The sequence below is a fragment of the Citrus clementina genome, unplaced genomic scaffold (assembly GCF_000493195.1).
Source record: "Citrus clementina cultivar Clemenules unplaced genomic scaffold, Citrus_clementina_v1.0 scaffold_8, whole genome shotgun sequence".
NCBI lineage: Eukaryota > Viridiplantae > Streptophyta > Magnoliopsida > Sapindales > Rutaceae > Citrus > Citrus x clementina.
In genome coordinates this window covers 19,774,770-19,794,450 of record NW_006262022.1, presented here as the reverse complement: position 1 = coordinate 19,794,450, position 19,681 = coordinate 19,774,770, and the positions used below count along the sequence as shown (strand labels likewise).

The window sequence follows — 19,681 nt, the reverse complement described above, 5'->3', positions numbered from 1 at the left end:
TACCGAGAATTAACTGTTCAAATACTCACAAAGAGATTTGAAAATTGAAATATTATTAAACTCAAAATTCTTTACCTTCAAAAGCTACAAAAGACACTTATTTATACTAAGTAAGACTTATCCTAATATGATTAGAAAACCTATTTTAATAAGACTTATGCCTAAATTAGGAATATTACCCAAATAAACAATACTTAAACAATAAGACTCTAAATAGGAAACCAAATTAAACTAGAATACAAATTAATTAAAATATTCATAAATATTATACATTTAAATATAATTAGGATTTCTACAATTTCTTGCTCTGCATCATTCCCGCCAGGTTGGAGAAAATTCGTCCTCGAATTTTGTATGTTGTAGTCTTCAAGAACATCTTCATGTCCATAAGGATTAAATTTTAAAACAGAGCTTTGACATAGATGACAAACTTTAAATTTTCCAACTTTTGTAATAACATCCATCCAATCACTCCAATGGCGTAAAATAAATTCTTCTATCAACAACTTCTCTAATAAATGTCTTCTCGTATTGTTCGTGTCGAACTTCAACATAGTTGAGGAAAAACGATTTCTTCTCATAATCCACTAACTGTTGAAAAATATCACAACTCTTTTTGTCTTCTTTCGGCAAATCAAGAGAACAATAAGAGATTGTATCAACAACTATCTCTCTCTCCTCCACAAGATCAAAAGATGGATGAACAATTACCTCTTCTCGTCCCACAATATTAAGATACTCATCAAATTTCGACAGTTGATCCAAATCAATGTCTTTGTGTTGAGGATTTGTTGTAGACACAAATGGCCAATTAATATTCTCCTCGGAAGGAATAATATTGTCGAGAGAAACAAAGTTACCATTTTCCTCATAACAAACATTATCATGAACAACTTCATCAAATCCATATGCCTAATTTATGTGTAAAGATTTTCTATCTCGAAGTTTCTCTAAATCTTTAGAAATCAAACGTAAAATCCTCAACATCCTATTTAAAACTTCTTTCAAGACAAAATCTTCGCGGCGATGTTGTCGTTTCATTAATCAATTTTTTTTCTTCTTTTTTTGTTTTCTATCTCTTTTTCCCTTTTTTTTTTGTGTTTGTTTGGGTTTTTTTGCTAAGATTAGAAAACAAAAAGGCAATAATGGTATAAATGAAAGAACTGGGTCAAAACTGTGAATAAGTAAAAAATAGAGTTATTGGCGACGGTGATCGGAAATCAAGTAAGGATGGGTGGAACTGAAAGATTTGATGGTGAGGAACACAATGGTAGCAACCGTTTAGCCGGATTCGCAGCGGTTTGGCCGGAAAATCGACATGAAATGGTGGCGGCTAATGGTGGTTCGTGTCTGTTTATGGCTGGCATTCAAGGGCAAAGGGTGGTTGAGTTTTGGTCGGCAGAGGATGGGGATGCTTTTGGTGGTGGTGATCAACGGTAGAGGTGGCTGGTTTCGCGGCAGTGAGTGGGAGGAGAGCTTGCGGGTTTTGGGCGTTTCGCGGCTATTCAGGTGGCGGTTGACGGCGGCAATGGCTAGGATTTGGTCGCCGGATTACGAAAAGTTCGATGGTGGCAGCAATTGTTTGTGATGTGGTTGGATGGTGGTAGTGGCGATGGTGGGCGGCGGTGTGGTTGGCGGCTAGGGTTTCAAATTCTATTTTTTATTTTTTTATTTTTTTTTAAGCTAAACGGAAAAAATCAAAAAAGGAAAAAAGAAAAGTTTGGTAGTAGATGAAGTTAGATTGATGATACCAGGTTTTAGCTCTGATACCAAGTTGATGCAGCGAAAGTTTAATGTTTAAAATATTTTGTTGATTTTAGAGAATACCGAAATAAAAGAATAACTAAATTCACGTTGATTCAAAAGAATACCGCAAACGTAGGGGTTAAGACTCGTTGATTCCGCAGAATACCGAGAATTAACTGTTCAAATACTCACAAAGAGATTTGAAAATTGAAATATTATTAAACTCAAAATTCTCTACCTTCAAAAGCCACAGAAGACACTTATTTATACTAAGTAAGACTTATCCTAATATAATTAAAAAATTTATTTTAATAAGACTTATACTTAAATTAGAAATATTACTCAAATAAACAATTACTATATAATAAGACTCTAAATAAAAAACTAAATTAAACTAAAATATAAATTAATTAAAATATTCATAAATATTATACATTTAAATATAATTAAGATTTCTTTAATTTCTTGCTCTGCATCAATTGTTCATTGCTTGAGAAACTGCCAGGTACCTGTTGCAGTTGGACAATGTAAAATTATCGCCAGGAACACATGCTCCCTTAAATTTCTTGGCCACTGGACCTAATCCGTCATCATTGAAGCCCTTAGACTCAGGCCATACTCCTGCAAAATAGATGAAATTAAGAGAATTTTATCGTGCTAAGATGATAGCTTAGCATCAGAGACAGCAAAAACACAAAAAGCACTACCAGTGTCAACAACTCCAACAATAACATCAGATTTCAAATCCACAGGTACTTGATTATATTGGTTAATGGAGTCTACTCCCAGGAACTCCCATGAATGTGTGGTGTGGATAATCTTTGCCCTGCGTTCGAATACAGAAACAACTGAATCATGTTCTGCAAAATTAAGTGAAATCTATTAGAAAATGTATGCAGCTATAAAATTCATTTGCTTGCTAAACTTGAAATGTATGTTTTCTCTGACCAATCGAACTTTTAACAGTATGTACTAAGCATGAATTTTCTCTCCCTTCAATCATTTCACTACTACTCCTAACTTTTACTAGTGTTCATAGGATAACATTAAGCGTTGAAGGACAATACTTGTGAGTTGTCGAGCTTGCTCTGGTGTAGGCATTGCAGAGAAACCTCTGAAGCTTTTAGTATAATGGTGAGTTGCAACTTTTTTTTGCTTCGTGGATACTGAAAAGAATCCAACAAAACAATACTTTTAGACTTTTAGTGATACACACAATGCAATTGTTAAACAATTAAACAACTAATAAATCGCTTCACATTAGCTTATATATGGTCGCACGTTCCAGTGACTGAAGAACGCAGAGGAAAATGAGAACGAAATTAAAACTTTTGAATACAAAATATTTCGCCTCGTGTTTTCATTACCTTGGTGAATCCATGCACCAATGCAAGTTTAATGAACAAGAGAAGAGTGACAACTCCAGCAATGTTCATTATCCCCAAAGTGTAGGAGTAGCAGTTGAAGTGAAAATGGCAAGTGATGATGGATTCATTTGTCTCGTATTTAACTACCAACTTAGATGTTATCAAAATTCTAACGCCGGCTTCATGAGACTAGTGACATTTTATGTTTGTAAATTGTGAGCATAAGCTGAATTTTTGTATCGAGAGCTAAGAGAGTTATATTAAATTTTCTTAATGCAAATGGGGGAGTACGAGTATAATTGCCGGCTTATGATGTCAGATTTTGCTCCAAATGCGGGCATCCTCTTTCAGCATTTCTGTTGAGGAAATTCTAATACGTAACAAGGTTTTTTTTTTTTTTTTTTTTTTTTTTTTTTTTTTTTTTTTTTTTTTTAAGGGGGACAAGAAAAGCAATAGAAAATAGTAGTTTTTTTTTTTTGGTGCGCACTCAATTAAGTTAAAAACTTTATATAGTTTAATAAAATGATGGATTTTATTTTTTTATTTTTGCTCGTTCAAATAAAAGTTAATGTTGATTTCTATCCCTTATTAGCTAGTAAAAAAAATTAATTGGGTTTATAAAATATTTAGGTTTGTCTACGTAAGAAGTTAATTTTTTTTTCTTTTTCTTTTTCTTTTTTTTTCGGTGTTCGAAACCTAAACATCTCAAATTCAATTTTCCAACAAGTGGTGGTATCCAAGTCATATCATATTCTAATAGTCGAAATGTAGTGATCCAATTCAATGAAGTAACTTAAGTGTTGTCAAATAAAAGAATTAGGGGCAAGGCTCAACACTAGTATCTTAGATATGGTAGCGCAGCCTCAACAGTTGAGATGTTTATTTTATTTCACATTTACTTGTTTGAAGTGCGCTATTGATAAGATTAATCGGTTTGAATGAATACGCCAACACAAGACCGGCAGTCTCTATATAGCTTCTTCTGGACAATCAAAGTTGTTTTGGAGAAAATGGATGGAAACTCCGAAAATCTCGGAGGTGGCCAAAGCCCTAATTTCGGCGAGGCTTTTCCGCCGCCGTTTAGGGAAGCTAGAACGACCAAAAAGGCACGCTTTCGTGATGAGGAAAACAGTAGTGAAACTACTAAACAGGTCTCCTACAAAGAAACGCTTGTGAATTCATCACAAACAATGGAGAATGGATTTGGAGGAGGTGCAGTGGACTGGGATTTTGAGGAAGGAGATGTGGTTGAGCGTAACGATGGAACCTTGCCGTCAATAAGTTTTTCGGATAGGGTTCATGCAAAGCTGAGTAAACCGTGGAAGCACTCTGTTGTTGTCAAGTTGCTAGGCCGAAATATTGGCTACAAAACTTTATGCACTAGGCTACATGCGTTGTGGAGAACAACCATGACATACTCGGTAATTGACTTAGAAAATAATTATTTTCTGATTCGTTTTCGATCTGCTGGGGACGCGGTTGATGCCCTAACTAAAGGCCCTTGGATTATAATGGGGCATTATTTAACAGTCCAGCCATGGTCACCCTCTTTTGATTTCACCAAAACGGTTCTTGACCAAGTCACTGTATGGATTCGCTTACCTGGCCTTGCGGTCCATCTCTATAACCAGAAAGTTCTGCAAAAACTTGGTCAGATGGTGGGTACGGTGATCAAAATAGACTCGAACACTGCTTCTTCTACTCGCGGAAGGTTTGCTCGCCTTGCAGTAAGTGTTTCCCTAGACAAGCCTTTAGTTTCTCAGTTTGAATTGGATGGAAGGATCCAAAAGGTAGAGTACGAAGGATTGCCTGTAATTTGTTTTGCTTGTGGGAGGTACGGTCATAATAGCAATAACTGTAAGATCTCGGCTGCTGAGAGAAATTCTGACAACGTTGCTCAGCCTCCAGCTGGTGTGCAAAGTCGGGAGGATCCCACTTCTCCAGAAGCTAACCGTGAAGATGCTGCTATGGTTGAGCCTTTCGGCCCTTGGATGATTGTAACTAGGAAAGGAAGGAAGCTAAACAATGGTCAAAGCCGTGAACCTAATGGGGCAAGTGAGTCAAGGTTTCACATTTTAGCTCAGATGACGGATCTGCATGAAAATCCTCTGCATGGCGCTTCCACAGACGTCCCCTCAACCTCAAAACAACCTAGTCCATCCAGCTCAAATCCGATATTTACCTTTAACAATGATAAAATTTTTAAGCCTCCTGTTAGACGTCAGCAGACTCCAAAATCTGCTGCTTCGAAGCCTCCAACTAGGAAACCTTTCACTCCAATGAACCCTACCAGCAGTCCTTTCCAGACTACTGCCCTCCACATAAGAGAAAAATCTACACTCTCCACACCCCATGACAACCCTAGCCAAATCCATTGCCCCATTACATATGCTGCCCTTAATAACCAACAAACTCCTCCTGTAGCTACCACCTTGGATCCTTCAAAGCACACGGTGGTCTTTTGCTCTTCACAGATTCTTCCTTATGGAAATATGAAGGGTGTGGGCACGGATCATAGAGATCGTGAGGATCTGGACCCCCAACCTTTGGCTGACCCCCCAGATGACCGTCACGTCTCTACTGTAAATGTTTTTGAGCATGCTTATACACACCCCGTTGGTCCAATGAGTGGAGATGATGGGCAGGAGATGTCAGATGAGGAAGTCTCGATGGTTCAGGAATCACCTTTGGTGATGATGGATGATATCCATGACCAGTAGATTTGATATGTTGGGCCCTTGGTTTTTTCTTTTTGTTTATTTTTATGATGATTAGCATATTATTTTGGAATGTCCAAGGAGCGGCCTCCGGAAATTTTCGGCGCTCTTTTAAGACTGTTGTTAAAAATTATAACCCGTCTATGGTGGTTGTCATGGAACCTCGTGTAAGTGGATGAAAGCGGATGAGTTTATTAAGAAAAGTGGTTTTGAGTTCTCTCATCGAGTGGAAGCAGTTGGATTTCTGGAGGAATCTGGATCCTGTGGCAGAATTGTGTTCAGGTGGAGGTGGTTATTAATCATAGGCAATTTATTCATTTCAAAGTTTGTAGAAATAATATTTTTGCCTCTTGGGTAACGGCTGTCTATGCTAGCCCAAATCCAATGTTGCGGAGACATTTCTGGAGTCGTATGGAGAATCTTGCCGGTTCAGTTCACGGTCCTTAGTTGATTGGAGGGGATTTCAATTCTATTTTGTTTGCTTCTGAGAAGCATGGGGGTGTTACCAGACACTCTGGAGTGTGTGGTTTATTTTGGAAGTGGTTTGATGGCCACCAAATTTTTGATTTAAAGTTTAAAGGCCCTCGTTTTACTTGGTCTCGTGGCACCTTGTTTAAACGGCTTGACAGAGTTGTGTGTAATAATGATTGGCTGATGAAGTTTGCTGATAACACTGTTCTCCACCTTCCGAAAGTCGCCTCAGATCACAGACCGTTACTGGCCCGCTTTGAGGGAGCTGCTTACCGTCAACAGTTTATTAGGCCTTTCCGATTCTTGGCTACTTGGTTAACTCATGAGCATTTTAATTCTTTTGTCAAACAGGCGTGGGATTCCACTTCTCACTATAGTACTGCAGCTACTAGTTTTATTCAAGCGGTGCAAGGTTGGAATCGTGACGTCTTTGGTAACATCTTTCAGCGTAAACGCAGATTATTGGCTCGGATTGCTGGTATTCAAGCAGCCTTAGAACAGTATAATTCTAGAGGGCTGATTCGGTTAGAGGCTCGCTTACGAAGTGAATTGGAGATGGTGATGGCTCAAGAGGAGATTTTTTGGTGGCAGAAATCTAGGAAAGACTGGATCCTACACAGAGATAGAAATACTACATTCTTTCACCAAAAAACTATTGCTTGTCGCAGAAGAAATCGAATTGAGGCCATTAAGGATAGTATGGGGAACTGGATCTACAATGAGAAAGATATTCGTAGCCATGCAGTTGAGTATTTCTCCTCTTTATTCAAAAGTGAAGCTCATTCTTATCAAACATACTCTGTTCCGAATTTTTTTCCAGTCGTGAATGCTAATTATCTTGATTGTGTTAATGATCCGGTTGTGGAGGAAGAAATTAAAAGAGCTATTTTTAGCATGAAACCCCTTAAAGCGCCGGGTATTAATGGACTGCAGGCTATCTTTTATCAATCCCAGTGGCACACTGTTGGACCCTCTTTCTGTACTTTTATCATTGACATTTTTAATACTGGTAAAATCCCTCAAAACGTAAACAAAACTCTGTTGGTTTTTATTCCGAAGGTGGATCATCCTACCAGTTTAAAGATGTTTCAGCCTATAAGCTTATGCACTGTTGCCTATAAGACAGTGACTAAAATTATTGCCAATCGTCTACAAGCTTTATTACCTGAGCTGATCGAGCCTCAACAGACAAGTTTTGTTCCCGGACGGCACATTGTGGATAACATTGTTATTTCTCAGGAAGTGGTTCATTCCATGCACAAGAAAACTGGTAAAAGATGGCTCATGGCTATTAAGGTGGATCTCGAGAAGGCATATGACCGGCTGAACTGGTCTTTTATTTTTGAAACTCTTCAACAGACGGGGCTCCCGATTCACTTATCTCGGCTCATCATGGAATGTGTTACCTCCGCTAGCATGAACATCCTATGGAATGGTGAGGTCACTGAGGAGTTTTATCCGGGAAGAGGAATTCGGCAGGGTGACCATCTATCTCCGTATATCTTTGTGCTCTGTATCAAGCGTTTGAGCCATGGAATAACCCAAGCTGTGGTGGATGGAAGCTAGAAGCCAATTCGGTTGGTTAAACATGGCACTCCCCTTACCCACCTTTTTTTTTTCTGATGATTTGTTCTTATTTGCAGAAGCTTCGATGGATCAAGCTCATATTATTGATGCGGTCTTAGAAAATTACTGTCGAAGTTCTGAAGCAAAAGTTAACAAAGTGAAAACTACAATTTTCTTTTCGAAGAATATTGCTTCAAGAGAGGCAAAGCTCATTGGAGCTGCCTTGGGGGTTTCGGTTACTCATGACCTGGGAAACTACCTTGGCATACCGTTACTTCATTCGCGGGTGAATAAAGCCACGTACCAATTTATTTTGGACAAGGTAGACATGAGGCTCAGTGGCTGGAACGCAGCTCACTTATCCCTTGCTGGTCGTGTTACTTTGGCGCAATCGGTGATTCAAGCTATGCCGATTTATGCAATGCAAACGACCATGCTTCCTTCATCGGTGCGCTGTAGAATCGATAAATGCTGCCGTAGATTTATTTGGGATGGGAAGTCGAAGAGTCCTAAGATGTGCATGGTAGGCTGGGACAAAATCTGCTTGCCAAAATCACGTGGTGGCTTGGGTTTTAAAAATTTGGAGGTGATGAATCATGCCCTGTTAATGAAGATTAATTGGGGCATTATTTCCAACTCGGATATGTTGTGGGTAAGGGTTCTCTGTTCCAAGTATGGACTGGACCCATGCAATTTGCCGTCTTCCCTCCCTGACAAGCAAGGATCGTGCGTCTGGTCTGCTATAAGGAAAACGTGGGATGCAGCCATGCATGGAGCTCGCTGGGCAGTGTGCAATGGTGCTCGCGTTCGTTTCTGGCTGGACTGTTGGGTGACAAAATATGAACCTTTGATTGGCCTTGCTCTCCAACCTATCCCTCAAGTCTCTCTCAATGCATCTGTTAGCAATTTTACTGATGAACATGGTGGCTGGAGATGGTCGAACTTTGAGCTCTTGCTGCCCCCTTTTATTCTTCTGCAGATTGCTTCGATCATGCCTCCTGCTCCGCATCTTGGACCTGACAGACTTTATTGGTGTTTTCATCCAAGAGGGTTGTTCACTGTTCGATCCGCTTATGAGTCTCTTTGCCATCATAACCTGGATGCTCAAGATAAAGTATGGAACTTGCCATGGTCTTGGAAAGGACCCCAATCTATAAAGCTCTTTATTTGGCAGATTTTGCATGGCAAATTGAAGACTTACCGTGAGCTCAATAGGCGTAATATTCCCGTTTCGGATGTTTGTGTTAGGTGCGGGATTTCGGCTGAGGACATTCTTCATGCTGTGAGAGATTGTCGATGCATTAAGAATCTATGGCTTCATCTTGTTCCAGCCCGTCACCATCTCTCTTTTTTCCAATCTAACTTACGTGCATGGATGGCTGCCAACATGCAAAACAAGTGGAAAATTGATTCTGAGCTTCCTTGGGATTGTATTTTTGGGGTGGCTATTTGGAGGTTATGGTTTTGGCGGAATCATTTTATTATGGCTGGGAATTTGGTAGATAGCAAGACAATATACTTGGATATTATGGCCAGAGCTAGTGAGATCCATAGAATTAATAACTCTCATCTTAGCCAACAACCAAGGCGTAAGGAGATTTTTATTAGTTGGTTGCCTCCTCCATGGCCATGGTGTAAGTTGAACACAGATGGTTCCTATAGAAATACAGGAGAAGCTGGAGCGGGTGGGGTAATTCGCGATTCTTTTGGTAACTGGATCTCAGGTTTTAGTATGAATATTGGGGAAAGCTCAGTGATTATGGCCGAACTCTGGGGACTGTATCAAGGATTATCCCTTTGCCTGGAATGTTGGCATCAGACACCTTTTGGTGAAAGTAGACAGCCTCTGTGGAACTCAGATGATATCTCAGCAGGTGGTCGTGCCTAATGTTTTCTATGCTTTAGTGGTGGCAATTCGTGATTTCTTAAGCAAGATTTGGCAGATGTCTATCTCGCATATCTACCGTGAAGCAAACTCAGCTGCAGATTTCATGACAAATATGACTCATTTAGTTCCGCATGGTTTACATTTATTCTCTAACCCGCCTGTGGGTATTTATTCTATTATTTCGCAAGATATGTTTGGAGTTTGTCAACCCCACCTTGTTCCTGTCTAGCTCGTCTTAAAGAGCCCCTTTTAATCAAAAAAAAAAAAAAAAAGACCGGCAGTCTCTATAGTTCGCAATTAACATGATAACAAGAGTTATATCAAATATTGAGAATAAAATCGAATTGACGGACAGTCTCGTGCAGATTAACTCTCAGTGGATTTAATAGAAGTTAACCAAAATTTTAACTCAACTACCTTACTTCAACTCGATGAATTCAATTGCTCAGCAAATTTGCTCAAGGAAAAAACCTACTCCAAAAGAGAAACTCCATTAAAAGAGACAACTTGGCACAGGCAACACCAGCAATGTTAAAAAGAGTTTCATCAATGTATATTCACATTTCAATGTGCTGATAGCAAATTGCACAGGTTTGATAAAATTTAAGCGTTTGCTCAATAAATCAAATATACAAGAAACTAGCCAGGACATGAATGAGATATAGTAGTACATACTTCACACCCACCATGCCAAAATAGAGACCTCGTGCAAGAATGCCAATTCTTCCCCAATCTAGAATGGCATTTTCAAACATGATCCTAGACTATGAACAACAATCATGCACACCAGGACAAACGTCATGTTTCTAATGCATCGTGAAATAAGCAGAAACAAATGCATGTTTGCCACTAGATGATATGCTGCAACCATTCTCACAGAGCAACCAGGGCCTCATGGTACCCACCCAAAGTAAAAAAACTTTAACCTAGTTATGCAGTCGTCAACTAGGTTAGTGTACCCACCAAAAAATAAATAAATAAATAAATAAAATAATAATAATAATTATTAAAAAAAATAAAAATTCTCTTTTGACAGTTCCAAAAGTGACAGAGATGCAGAGATATTGGTGAGGCTCTTTACTTTACAGGGAGCAATCTGGAGGAAAAGGAATAAGAAATGAGGAACGAACACCTACCCAGAAAACAGGATCATGGGCAATAGCAGCAAGGTGAAGGTTGTTTCCTTCCTGCACGGCACCTCTAAATAGATGTCAAGAGTTGTAAATGTAAAACTTTCCTATAAAAAGCTCTTCTCATCATCCACACTGCAGTTAATATTTTTAGGTAATAGGGCTACCAATCATTACTAGTCCATCCATTGGGAAATGCTTGGTCCCAGAGGGCAAATCTTAACAATTCGCACTACTACACCTACCCTACCCTAAGAAAAGTAAAAATACAAAGTGAAAAAGGACAGGAAAAAAAAGGGTTTGAGGGAGAAAGGAAGAATAGAAACGGAAAAGAAAAGTAAAAAATTAGGACTTGCTGGCTATTACCCCCTCCAACCATCCAATCCTTAACTTTTTTGACAGCAATTCTGAAAGATATCTGGAAATCAAAACACTATCAAACCAGATAATTAGTTAGCATAAACACAAAACTGACCAATTTATGGAATCAGCAATATTCGCATCATGTTCAACAAAGTGAGGCAGTAATTTGGGAACTGTTCTTTACACAATTTGAAGCAAATAATTAACAAGTATCAAACCCCAGTTTTTCCATCTGAATACAGATAAAGGGAAGTCAAGTCACCTTCCCTTCTTGAAGAAGAAATGATTGGATCCAGAAGTGATAAATAACATACAAATCATATGCTTGCACTCACTAGCATGATTCAGCGTTATGTGCATAATAGACCCATTAACCTTCCTCTCCAAACTCCTTTGTGAATCTCTCTTGAACTTCAAGGTCACTTTTGCTCACTGTTGGCCTCTGTCTTGCAAGAACTTTATCAAAATCTGTTTTCGAAATAGGGGGTGGAAGGATCTGCACAGAGATTGACAAGCAAAAAGTTAACCAATCTAAACATGCTCAAACTAGAGAAATTCCAATATATTACCAGAACAACTTATGGAACTTTCTTTTCTCCACTTAATTTTTACCCAAAAGAAGACAAGAAAAATAAGCCTCATATTAACTTATATAGTCTAAAGAGCTCCCAATTTCCAGCAAAGATGCACCACTTAAAAAATTAGAGCACTGAAGTTCATAAGATTCCTATGGCCCATACCTGTTCTGCAAGCCCTTTTGCTGCAAGCTCCTGCATCGAAATCTGAACAGCACCTGATTGCTTCGGTCCACATGGCATCCACATACCATTAGAGGTCTTAAAGAAAAACATGGCATCCTGAGTTTTCCGTACAGGTTCAAACAAGACATCCTTTACCTGTGACAATCAAGGAAAAAAAATAAGTCAAGAACACCTCAAAAAAAGGCAATGCTGGCTAATTTCAATCAACCCTTTTTTACAGAGGCATAATCTACTGAAGACCCACTCAAAAAGACATCTCATATGCAATTCTTTTATTTATTTATTTATTTTTTAATTGATAGGAAACAGTGCACATTTTTTTTCTTTTTTGAAACTCATCTCCTATGCACTTACACAAACGGAAATATCAGAACCAGAAAACCCCTCGGTCTTGCGAGCTAAACTTTCAAAATCACTTTCAGTCAAGTTGTGGGGTGTATCTCCTAAATGCACCTGTTCAAATTAAAACCCAACAAGCATGATGAGATTTTGCTCTATAGACAAGATGACGGCATAGCCAAAAAACTATTCCTCACTAAAATTTTGAAGGAAAATGAATATTAAGGCACTCTGTATACCTTGAACATGTGCTGTCTTGCCTTCAAATCTGGAAGAGGGATGTATATACGCTTGTCAAAACGTCGCCGGATGGCCTGTAATCACAACTGGTTAGGCACAATATGTAATAGTCCAATCAGATAAAATCAAAGAAAACAGTTGCCTCATATTCAGCTTTACCTGATCTAGAGCATAGGGAGTATTTGTTGCAGCAAGAACAAGAACTTTCTGATCGTTGTGTCCAACACCCTTAAAAAAAGTACAAAGGATAAGTGCAGTTCAAAATGGGGAGAAAATATAGAAAGAACTAATCAATCTATTTCTCAAAATTTTGACATTCTCATTTCATAAAAGAGTACCAAAAATAATAACTCAAAGTTAGTGATTCCATCATTTCTACTCTTTTTTCCTTCTAAAATTTGTGACTACTCCTACCAATAAATTACAAGTATAAAGGAGAATGAAATGCATGCTGAATGTATTGGCTAGAGAATGCAACAATTTCCCAGTCAAGCTCAAATTTAAAATGACCTTTTAGTTTTATCGCTCAGGTAAAAGAAAAAACAATCATGGTATGGCAAATTGGCATATCCACCTTCACTGACACACAAAGGGAATATCAGTATTATACACTTATTACCCAAATAATTTGAGTCTCAAAAGATATAGGAAACTTTTATGGTTTGGACACCAAGATCAAACTGTTAATCTCTAGGCAAAAGAGATCTAATTTTAATAGCTTAGCTTTTTCCAATAAAGCTTTTTTCAGCCCCTTTTCCCATGGTGTGAGATGACACAGAAAACAAAGGTGGTCTGATCTGTAATTCTCATGTACCTTTATTCAGTTAATTCTGCTCTTATAACAATAAGTGGACTATCTTGGTCCAATAGAACTACATAATTGGAGATATAACTAGGAAGTACTTAACATTATAAGAATACAAAGATAATCTAAAAAGAAAAGGGACCAATTTACACAATTACAATAACATTTTTCCAAAAATAATATGAAATAAAGAAAGAAAAGAAAAAAAAAACTCAATATTCTTCCTCCTTAGACCTCTAAAAACATAAAGTTCTTCCAGACCAGTTCAAAGTAAAATCAAATACCTGCATCTGTACAAGAAGTTCAGTTTTGATGCGCCGAGAAGCTTCGCTCTCATTGCCTTCTCCACGCTGACCACATAAGGAATCTATTTCATCAATAAAAATAATGGAAGGAGCACTTTCACGAGCCATCTGGAAAAGGCTTGAGACAAGCTTTTCACTTTCACCCATCCACTTTGAAACCAGGTCTGATGAAGAAATACTACTCAGGGAGAAAAAATAACATATTATGAACTGGCAATAAGCAAAAGCCCATTACTGGCCTACATCCATAAACATTAAAAAACCCACAATGATTTCATCATATATATATACAAGATATTGACGAGCTTAACTATCATGGATTAAAAGCCATTATTTAATTTTAAACGAAAATATATAAAATAAAAAAAAGGAAATTGTATCTGGCAGCAGGCATGATATCATATATCGGTAAGGTGATCAGCTCAAACAATAGATGGTATGGATTGAGCTTAAAAGGTTTTGGGAAATTCGAAGTTACGATAAAAATTAACCCATATTCTTGCATGTATACATTAACATTATTGAGGCATAAACCATCAAACTGTCCGCCCTTATTTTCTGTGCATACACACATACATAAAAAAACTGCAAGAAATATTGCACTAGGTGAGCTGACAAATATAGCACCTGAAAAATGTAGAGTCGGCTTCAGTTGCAACAGCCTTGGCCAGGTATGACTTTCCAGTTCCAGGTGGTCCATACAATAGAAAAGCTCTCCACGGTTGTCTCTTACCTGAAATAGAGCAAGAAATAAACAACGAAATTTTTTACAAAATGAACAAATCACTAAACAGTAACACTATGTGATAATGAATATAGTTGCAGATATGCAAAAACATCAAAAGAAATATGACCGGAACTGCAACAACAAAAGCGCCCAACACAGCACTTCACTTAAGTCCATCATCTACAAACAGAGAATTTTACTTAGCTCAATACTATCACCTAAAGATTAATACCTCTCGAAAAGCAATTTGCCAATCTCCTTTATATGGAAAAACACTATGCCTCCATTTCATATATATCTTGTGCCTTGTTTCTTTTTCCACAAAAGCATCTCATTCACAAGCGTGGAAACAAGACTACCAACATGAAGCTACCATACGAGCCAACAAGCAAAAAAATATTTGCAGCACAACCCATCAATTCAATTCAACTCACCTCATAAGCACGAACACAATTATGGATACACAAAACAATCAATAGATAACCACAGAATTAATTAACCAGTTCCCAAATTTCAATCACAATAAAAAATTCAAAGTAACCCACCGGTGAAAAACTGGGGAAACTTAACCGGCAAAATCACAGCCTCCTGCAAAGCTTGCTTAGCGCTTTCCAAACCCGCCACGTCATTCCACTTAACGTTAGGCTTCTCCCTAATAATCGCCGAATTCAATCCAGCCCTCAGCTTCGCCTGCTCCGGATCCTCCCCATCACCGCCGCCACCATCACCACCATCCTTCGGCTTCGTCTTAGGCCGGGTCGCCACCGCAGCGTCCCCGTTGTGAGCGGGGCCGGGCCCGCCGTCATCCAGAACGGCACGGATCTCCTCGGCCCGGCGCAAATACTCGGTGAATTTCTGAGTGATCGCCTCCTTAATCTTGGGATTCTTCTCGTACTTCAAGTGGGTTTTGAAATACTCCAAGGCGTTCATGTAAAGAGGGAAGGCTTTTGCGTAATTTCCAGCATTGTCTTCTTGCACGGCTTGTTTCACGTACTCGATTGCCTGTTCCTTGAAGTTGCTGTACATCTTCAAATTATAAATTTATTGGTTAGGGTTTATGATCGGATCGCATGTGAAATTACTAATTTTGATTTTTGGGTGAATTGAAAGATTTCGATTTCGAATTTGAGTTTCCTGTTTGCTTTGTGTTTGATTAAATGTCAAAGTGAAGCAGCCGTGTCCACGGATTCCTATTTGGTTTTGTTTTGGGGAAAAAAAAAAAAAATGGTTGTTTCTCCGAAAGGAAAGCAAACCAATTTCACCCCTTTGCAATTTGCATGAGGTCGGCTTTCTGACTCGAAATCTGTTAATATTGCGTCACAAATAATATCCTTTTTCCTTTTTTTTTTGGACTATATTTTAGAATTAAAAGTCTATTAGAACTTTCTAAAATGAATTTTATTAAATAATTAAATTATTGCTTTTCGTTTTGTCTATTAATTATTAGTTATCAAGGAGCAAAATTGTACCTTAATATTTAAGGAATATCAGCTTCTTGCGTCAATAATTAATGAAAAAAATTCTATATGATCTCTATAAATAATTTTATTTTTATTAAAATATGAATTTAAAACCTAATGAGATTCTTTAAAAAAAAATGAAATATCAATCAAAGCCAACATAAGTTAAATTCTAAACTCATATGCCATCAAGTATATTATATGAAGAAATAATTTTTCTAAATATATGAAAGTAGACTAATGTTAATATGTAATGCCCATTTACTGTAATATTATATTTAAATAATAATAAAAAGTTTTACTCGTTTTAGACAGTTACTAATTAATATTATATGTAATTTATACTTGAGCAAAAATAATTTTCAATGACCTTTATTTGTTTCCCAAATAATAACTAAGTTATAAAAAATTTATTTTATATTGGTGATATAAATTATAAATAATGTTAGTTAACAAGACCCTCTCTTTAATGTAATTACCATGGTAAAAAATAAAATTAAATTAAAAAAAAAAAACTCGGTGAATGACATTTAGACACCGTCACAAGGGACATCTCACATAGGTAGTGTATTTGGCGGCGGGCAGTTGCAGAGAAGGAAAAAGTAAAAGCAATGGGAAAGCGAGACAAGAAACAGCAGAGACAGCAGCGAAGAGATTCTCGAAGAGGTGGTCGCTTCTCGAACTATCAAGAAGAAGAAGAAGGAGGCTATGAAGCTGACTACAGTCACCATTCAAGCCTGCCCTCTTCTTCTGATCATGAAGAAGCAGAAGAAGAAACAGGGCCGGAAGAAGATTTTGACAAAGCAGATGATGATCGAGACAAAAATGACACCAACCCATCAACCGACATGCCGTCTAAGTTCCTTCTGTATCAGCAGTCCGTGCAGGTATTAACATTAATTAATACCCATTAACTTTAATTGTTCAATCATACTGAAATATCTAAACTTGTCTTTCAAGGGAAAAAAATCCTCTATAGTTTGCTTGGTTGCTGAGAAAATGAGGGACTTTACTAAATCTTTTAACTTTGGAATAATTGTTTTACAATGTCTGTATTGTGTTTATTGGATGACAGATACGAAAATTTGTGTTCTGATCAAATGAAATGGTATTTATTGTGGTTTTGAGGAATAGGACTTTAATTGTGGTTATTGAATTTTTGTTTTGAGGGCAGTCGCCAAAAGGAGACATTAGCTATCTGCAGAAGTTCTTTTTGATGTATGTGGGAGGGAGGCAGCCGCTTCACCTCCAAGAAGATTTTTGCGGCACAGCTTTACTTAGGTGTGTAACATCATTTAAAAGCGTTTGATATTTCAGAGTTTGTGATGTGATTTTGGAAAGGAGATAAAACGATGAACACATTGAACGATTTGACGGTGTTGCAGGATTCTTGATGCTGTTTTTATGAAGAGTGCTGTTAATTTGAGGAAGTTTTTGGATAAAATTTTTCATAATTGCAGTGCCCAATTCTGAAATACTTAATATTTGTCTTGGTCTATTTGTTTGACAGTACAGAATGGCTTCGGAGTGACTCAAGACGGACTGCAGTGGGATTGGATTTGGACCTTGAGGCATTAGAATGGTGCATGGAGAATAATCTAAACAAAGTTGGGGCTGATGGGTATTCCAGAATATCCCTCTTTCATGGAAATGTTTTGCAACCTCTTGAGGCAAAGCTTGTGAGATATGAGCCTCAAAAGCTTGTAAGAAATATTAGTCTAGAGGAATGTGATAATACTTTGGAGACTTCAACAATAGAATCTGCTGTGCAAGACAACTTCACGGCATCTAGCGGTGATAACTGCAGTAAGCAGAAATCTTCACTGCCTGCAAGAGACATTATATGTGCTTTCAACTATAGTTGTTGTTGTCTCCATAAACGTGCAGATCTGGTCTTGTATTTCAAGCACGTTCTTCATGCTTTGTCTAAGAAAGGTGGTATATTTGTCATGGATTTATATGGTGGCACGTCATCAGAGCAGAAGTTAAGACTACAGAGGAGATTTGCCAATTTTACGGTATTATATACTCTCTCCAAACATTTAGTACAATTTACAGTATCTATGCCAGGACTAGATATACAAAATTTAACATGGTAAGTCATTGTCGATTCTGGCTATGTTCAAGTTAGGAGTATCTAAATATTTTATGAGTTCACCACCTCTGTTAAAAATTTATGCTAGGCTTTTTGGATCCTTTAGGGTGTTCAACAGGGCTCAATCAGAGCATTTTTACTTATCTTCATCATGTCTGCTCCATCACCATCAATAAGCAAAGCTTTAGTTTGATCACTAGTACACTTTTTGGTGTCATTAATTTTTGAATCACAGTAATTGATATCTGTAAACAAAAACAGGAAGTTTCTCCAGTAAAGGTCTGTCATGATGTACATAGACATAGTCATAGCACTAATAACGAATACTTAAGAAGTGAGAAAGTTTTGCCTTATACTTTGATGCTTTGTATTGCTAAAAAATACAAGAGATATCTCGTAGGTTTGGTTCACCTCTTGTGTTTATGGAACTTGTCAAATCATGTGTTGGATTACTGTTTGCTCTACCAACAGAAGCTTTCTATGTTAAAATTCAAATTTGGTTATAATTATATGCAGTATGTATGGGAGCAGGCTGAGTTTGACATCATTGAGCGTAAAACAAGAATTAGCCTCCACTTTCATCTTCAAAAAGAGCAGAAAAAACTTCGCCACGCATTTTCATACAATTGGAGATTGTAAGTTGTATTGTTATCATTTAGTATATTCAATATTTAAAGTGACAGGTTCATGAATTTTCTCCATTTTGTTAATATTCGCGTTTAATATATAATGCTTTAGTACGTTTTTATGTATTTTTATCTTCTCAGGTGGTCATTGCCTGAGATTAAGGACTGCTTAGAAGAAGCTGGATTTCGATCTGTACATTTTTGGCTTCGTGAAATGCCAGATGCCAGAGAAATGAGGAATACAGAGGGATTGGGGGTTTCTCGAGATGCAAAGTATGAAGAGATCAAGTGTTTTCAACAGCAAGATGCTTGGAATGCATATATTGTGGCAGTTGCCAAGTAATGTTCATTTTTCTTTGGTAAATTTGAAGATCATGCTCAAACATTTGTTTTCGGAAAAAAAAAAAAAAAAAAAAAGAATGATCTCATAACTTTGAGAATAAAGTTAAATATTTTTCAAAATTGTCTTGTTGAATCTTGACTTTGAATAACTTTCAATCCATGAATTTCCTAGAACAGTTAGAATAACTCTCTGTTGTGCCAACCTGTCAAATCAACTGAAAACTAACGGAGTAGAGTTAGAAATTTGAGTTTGCAAGGGAATTAATATTAAATTAATATCTTACATTTAGTTTCCTCTCATATTTCAATATTTATTGGATAAGTTTTGTTAAACATTTTAAATTAAATGTACTTTTAAGCGAAGTTGAGTGCTATAACTTAAAAACACTGATGATAAAAAGAAATTATGAAACAGAGAAATTGAGCACTGTAAAGATATGTAACAGATATCAATAAAAAGAGCTTTTATTAATTTTCTCATGTATTGCTTGCGTTGTAAAAACAGTAAAACGAGACATTTTGAAAGATAGAACATCTCATCAATTTTGTGGCCATCATATAAAATTTACAACACATGATTATGATCAACTTAATTTTTTTTATTTAAAAAAAGCACATTCAAAATTATTTGTGTAGATTAATGAATTTTACATAAAAAAAATTAAATAAATGTATATCAATCAAGAAAAATAGTAATCTAAGTTTATATAAGTTTTATTTTTCACATGTTTAC

At 37.1% G+C, this 19,681-nt stretch overlaps 3 protein-coding genes and 1 long non-coding RNA gene across 4 annotated transcripts; 2 read left to right on the top strand and 2 right to left on the bottom strand.

The window, feature by feature from the left end:
• Positions 1-2,264: 2,264 nt before the first annotated feature.
• LOC112096179 lies at positions 2,265-2,922 on the bottom strand. The gene is made up of 3 exons (XR_002904295.1): positions 2,814-2,922; positions 2,454-2,572; positions 2,265-2,367 (listed from the first exon to the last, which is right to left on the bottom strand). It is a non-coding gene; the product is annotated as an uncharacterized LOC112096179 (long non-coding RNA).
• Positions 2,923-4,123: 1,201 nt separating this feature from the next.
• On the top strand, positions 4,124-5,833 carry LOC112096450. Its single transcript, XM_024179895.1, has one exon. It carries the CDS (start codon positions 4,124-4,126, stop codon positions 5,831-5,833), a length of 1,710 nt encoding a protein of 569 aa, XP_024035663.1.
• Positions 5,834-11,290: 5,457 nt separating this feature from the next.
• Positions 11,291-15,712, bottom strand: LOC18034672 (protein SUPPRESSOR OF K(+) TRANSPORT GROWTH DEFECT 1). Its single transcript, XM_006424203.2, has 8 exons — positions 14,971-15,712; positions 14,326-14,431; positions 13,678-13,876; positions 12,748-12,816; positions 12,588-12,662; positions 12,364-12,462; positions 11,989-12,144; positions 11,291-11,744 (listed from the first exon to the last, which is right to left on the bottom strand). Exons 1-8 carry the CDS (start codon positions 15,449-15,451, stop codon positions 11,619-11,621), a joined length of 1,311 nt encoding a protein of 436 aa, XP_006424266.1. The 5' UTR covers positions 15,452-15,712; the 3' UTR covers positions 11,291-11,618.
• A 754-nt stretch (positions 15,713-16,466) lies between these two features.
• Positions 16,467-19,010, top strand: LOC18035080. The gene is made up of 5 exons (XM_006424201.2): positions 16,467-16,772; positions 17,060-17,166; positions 17,396-17,903; positions 18,497-18,615; positions 18,748-19,010. The coding sequence occupies exons 1-5, from the start codon at positions 16,497-16,499 to the stop codon at positions 18,947-18,949; spliced, it is 1,212 nt and encodes a 403-aa protein (XP_006424264.1). The 5' UTR covers positions 16,467-16,496; the 3' UTR covers positions 18,950-19,010.
• The last annotated feature ends 671 nt before the right edge of the window (positions 19,011-19,681 follow it).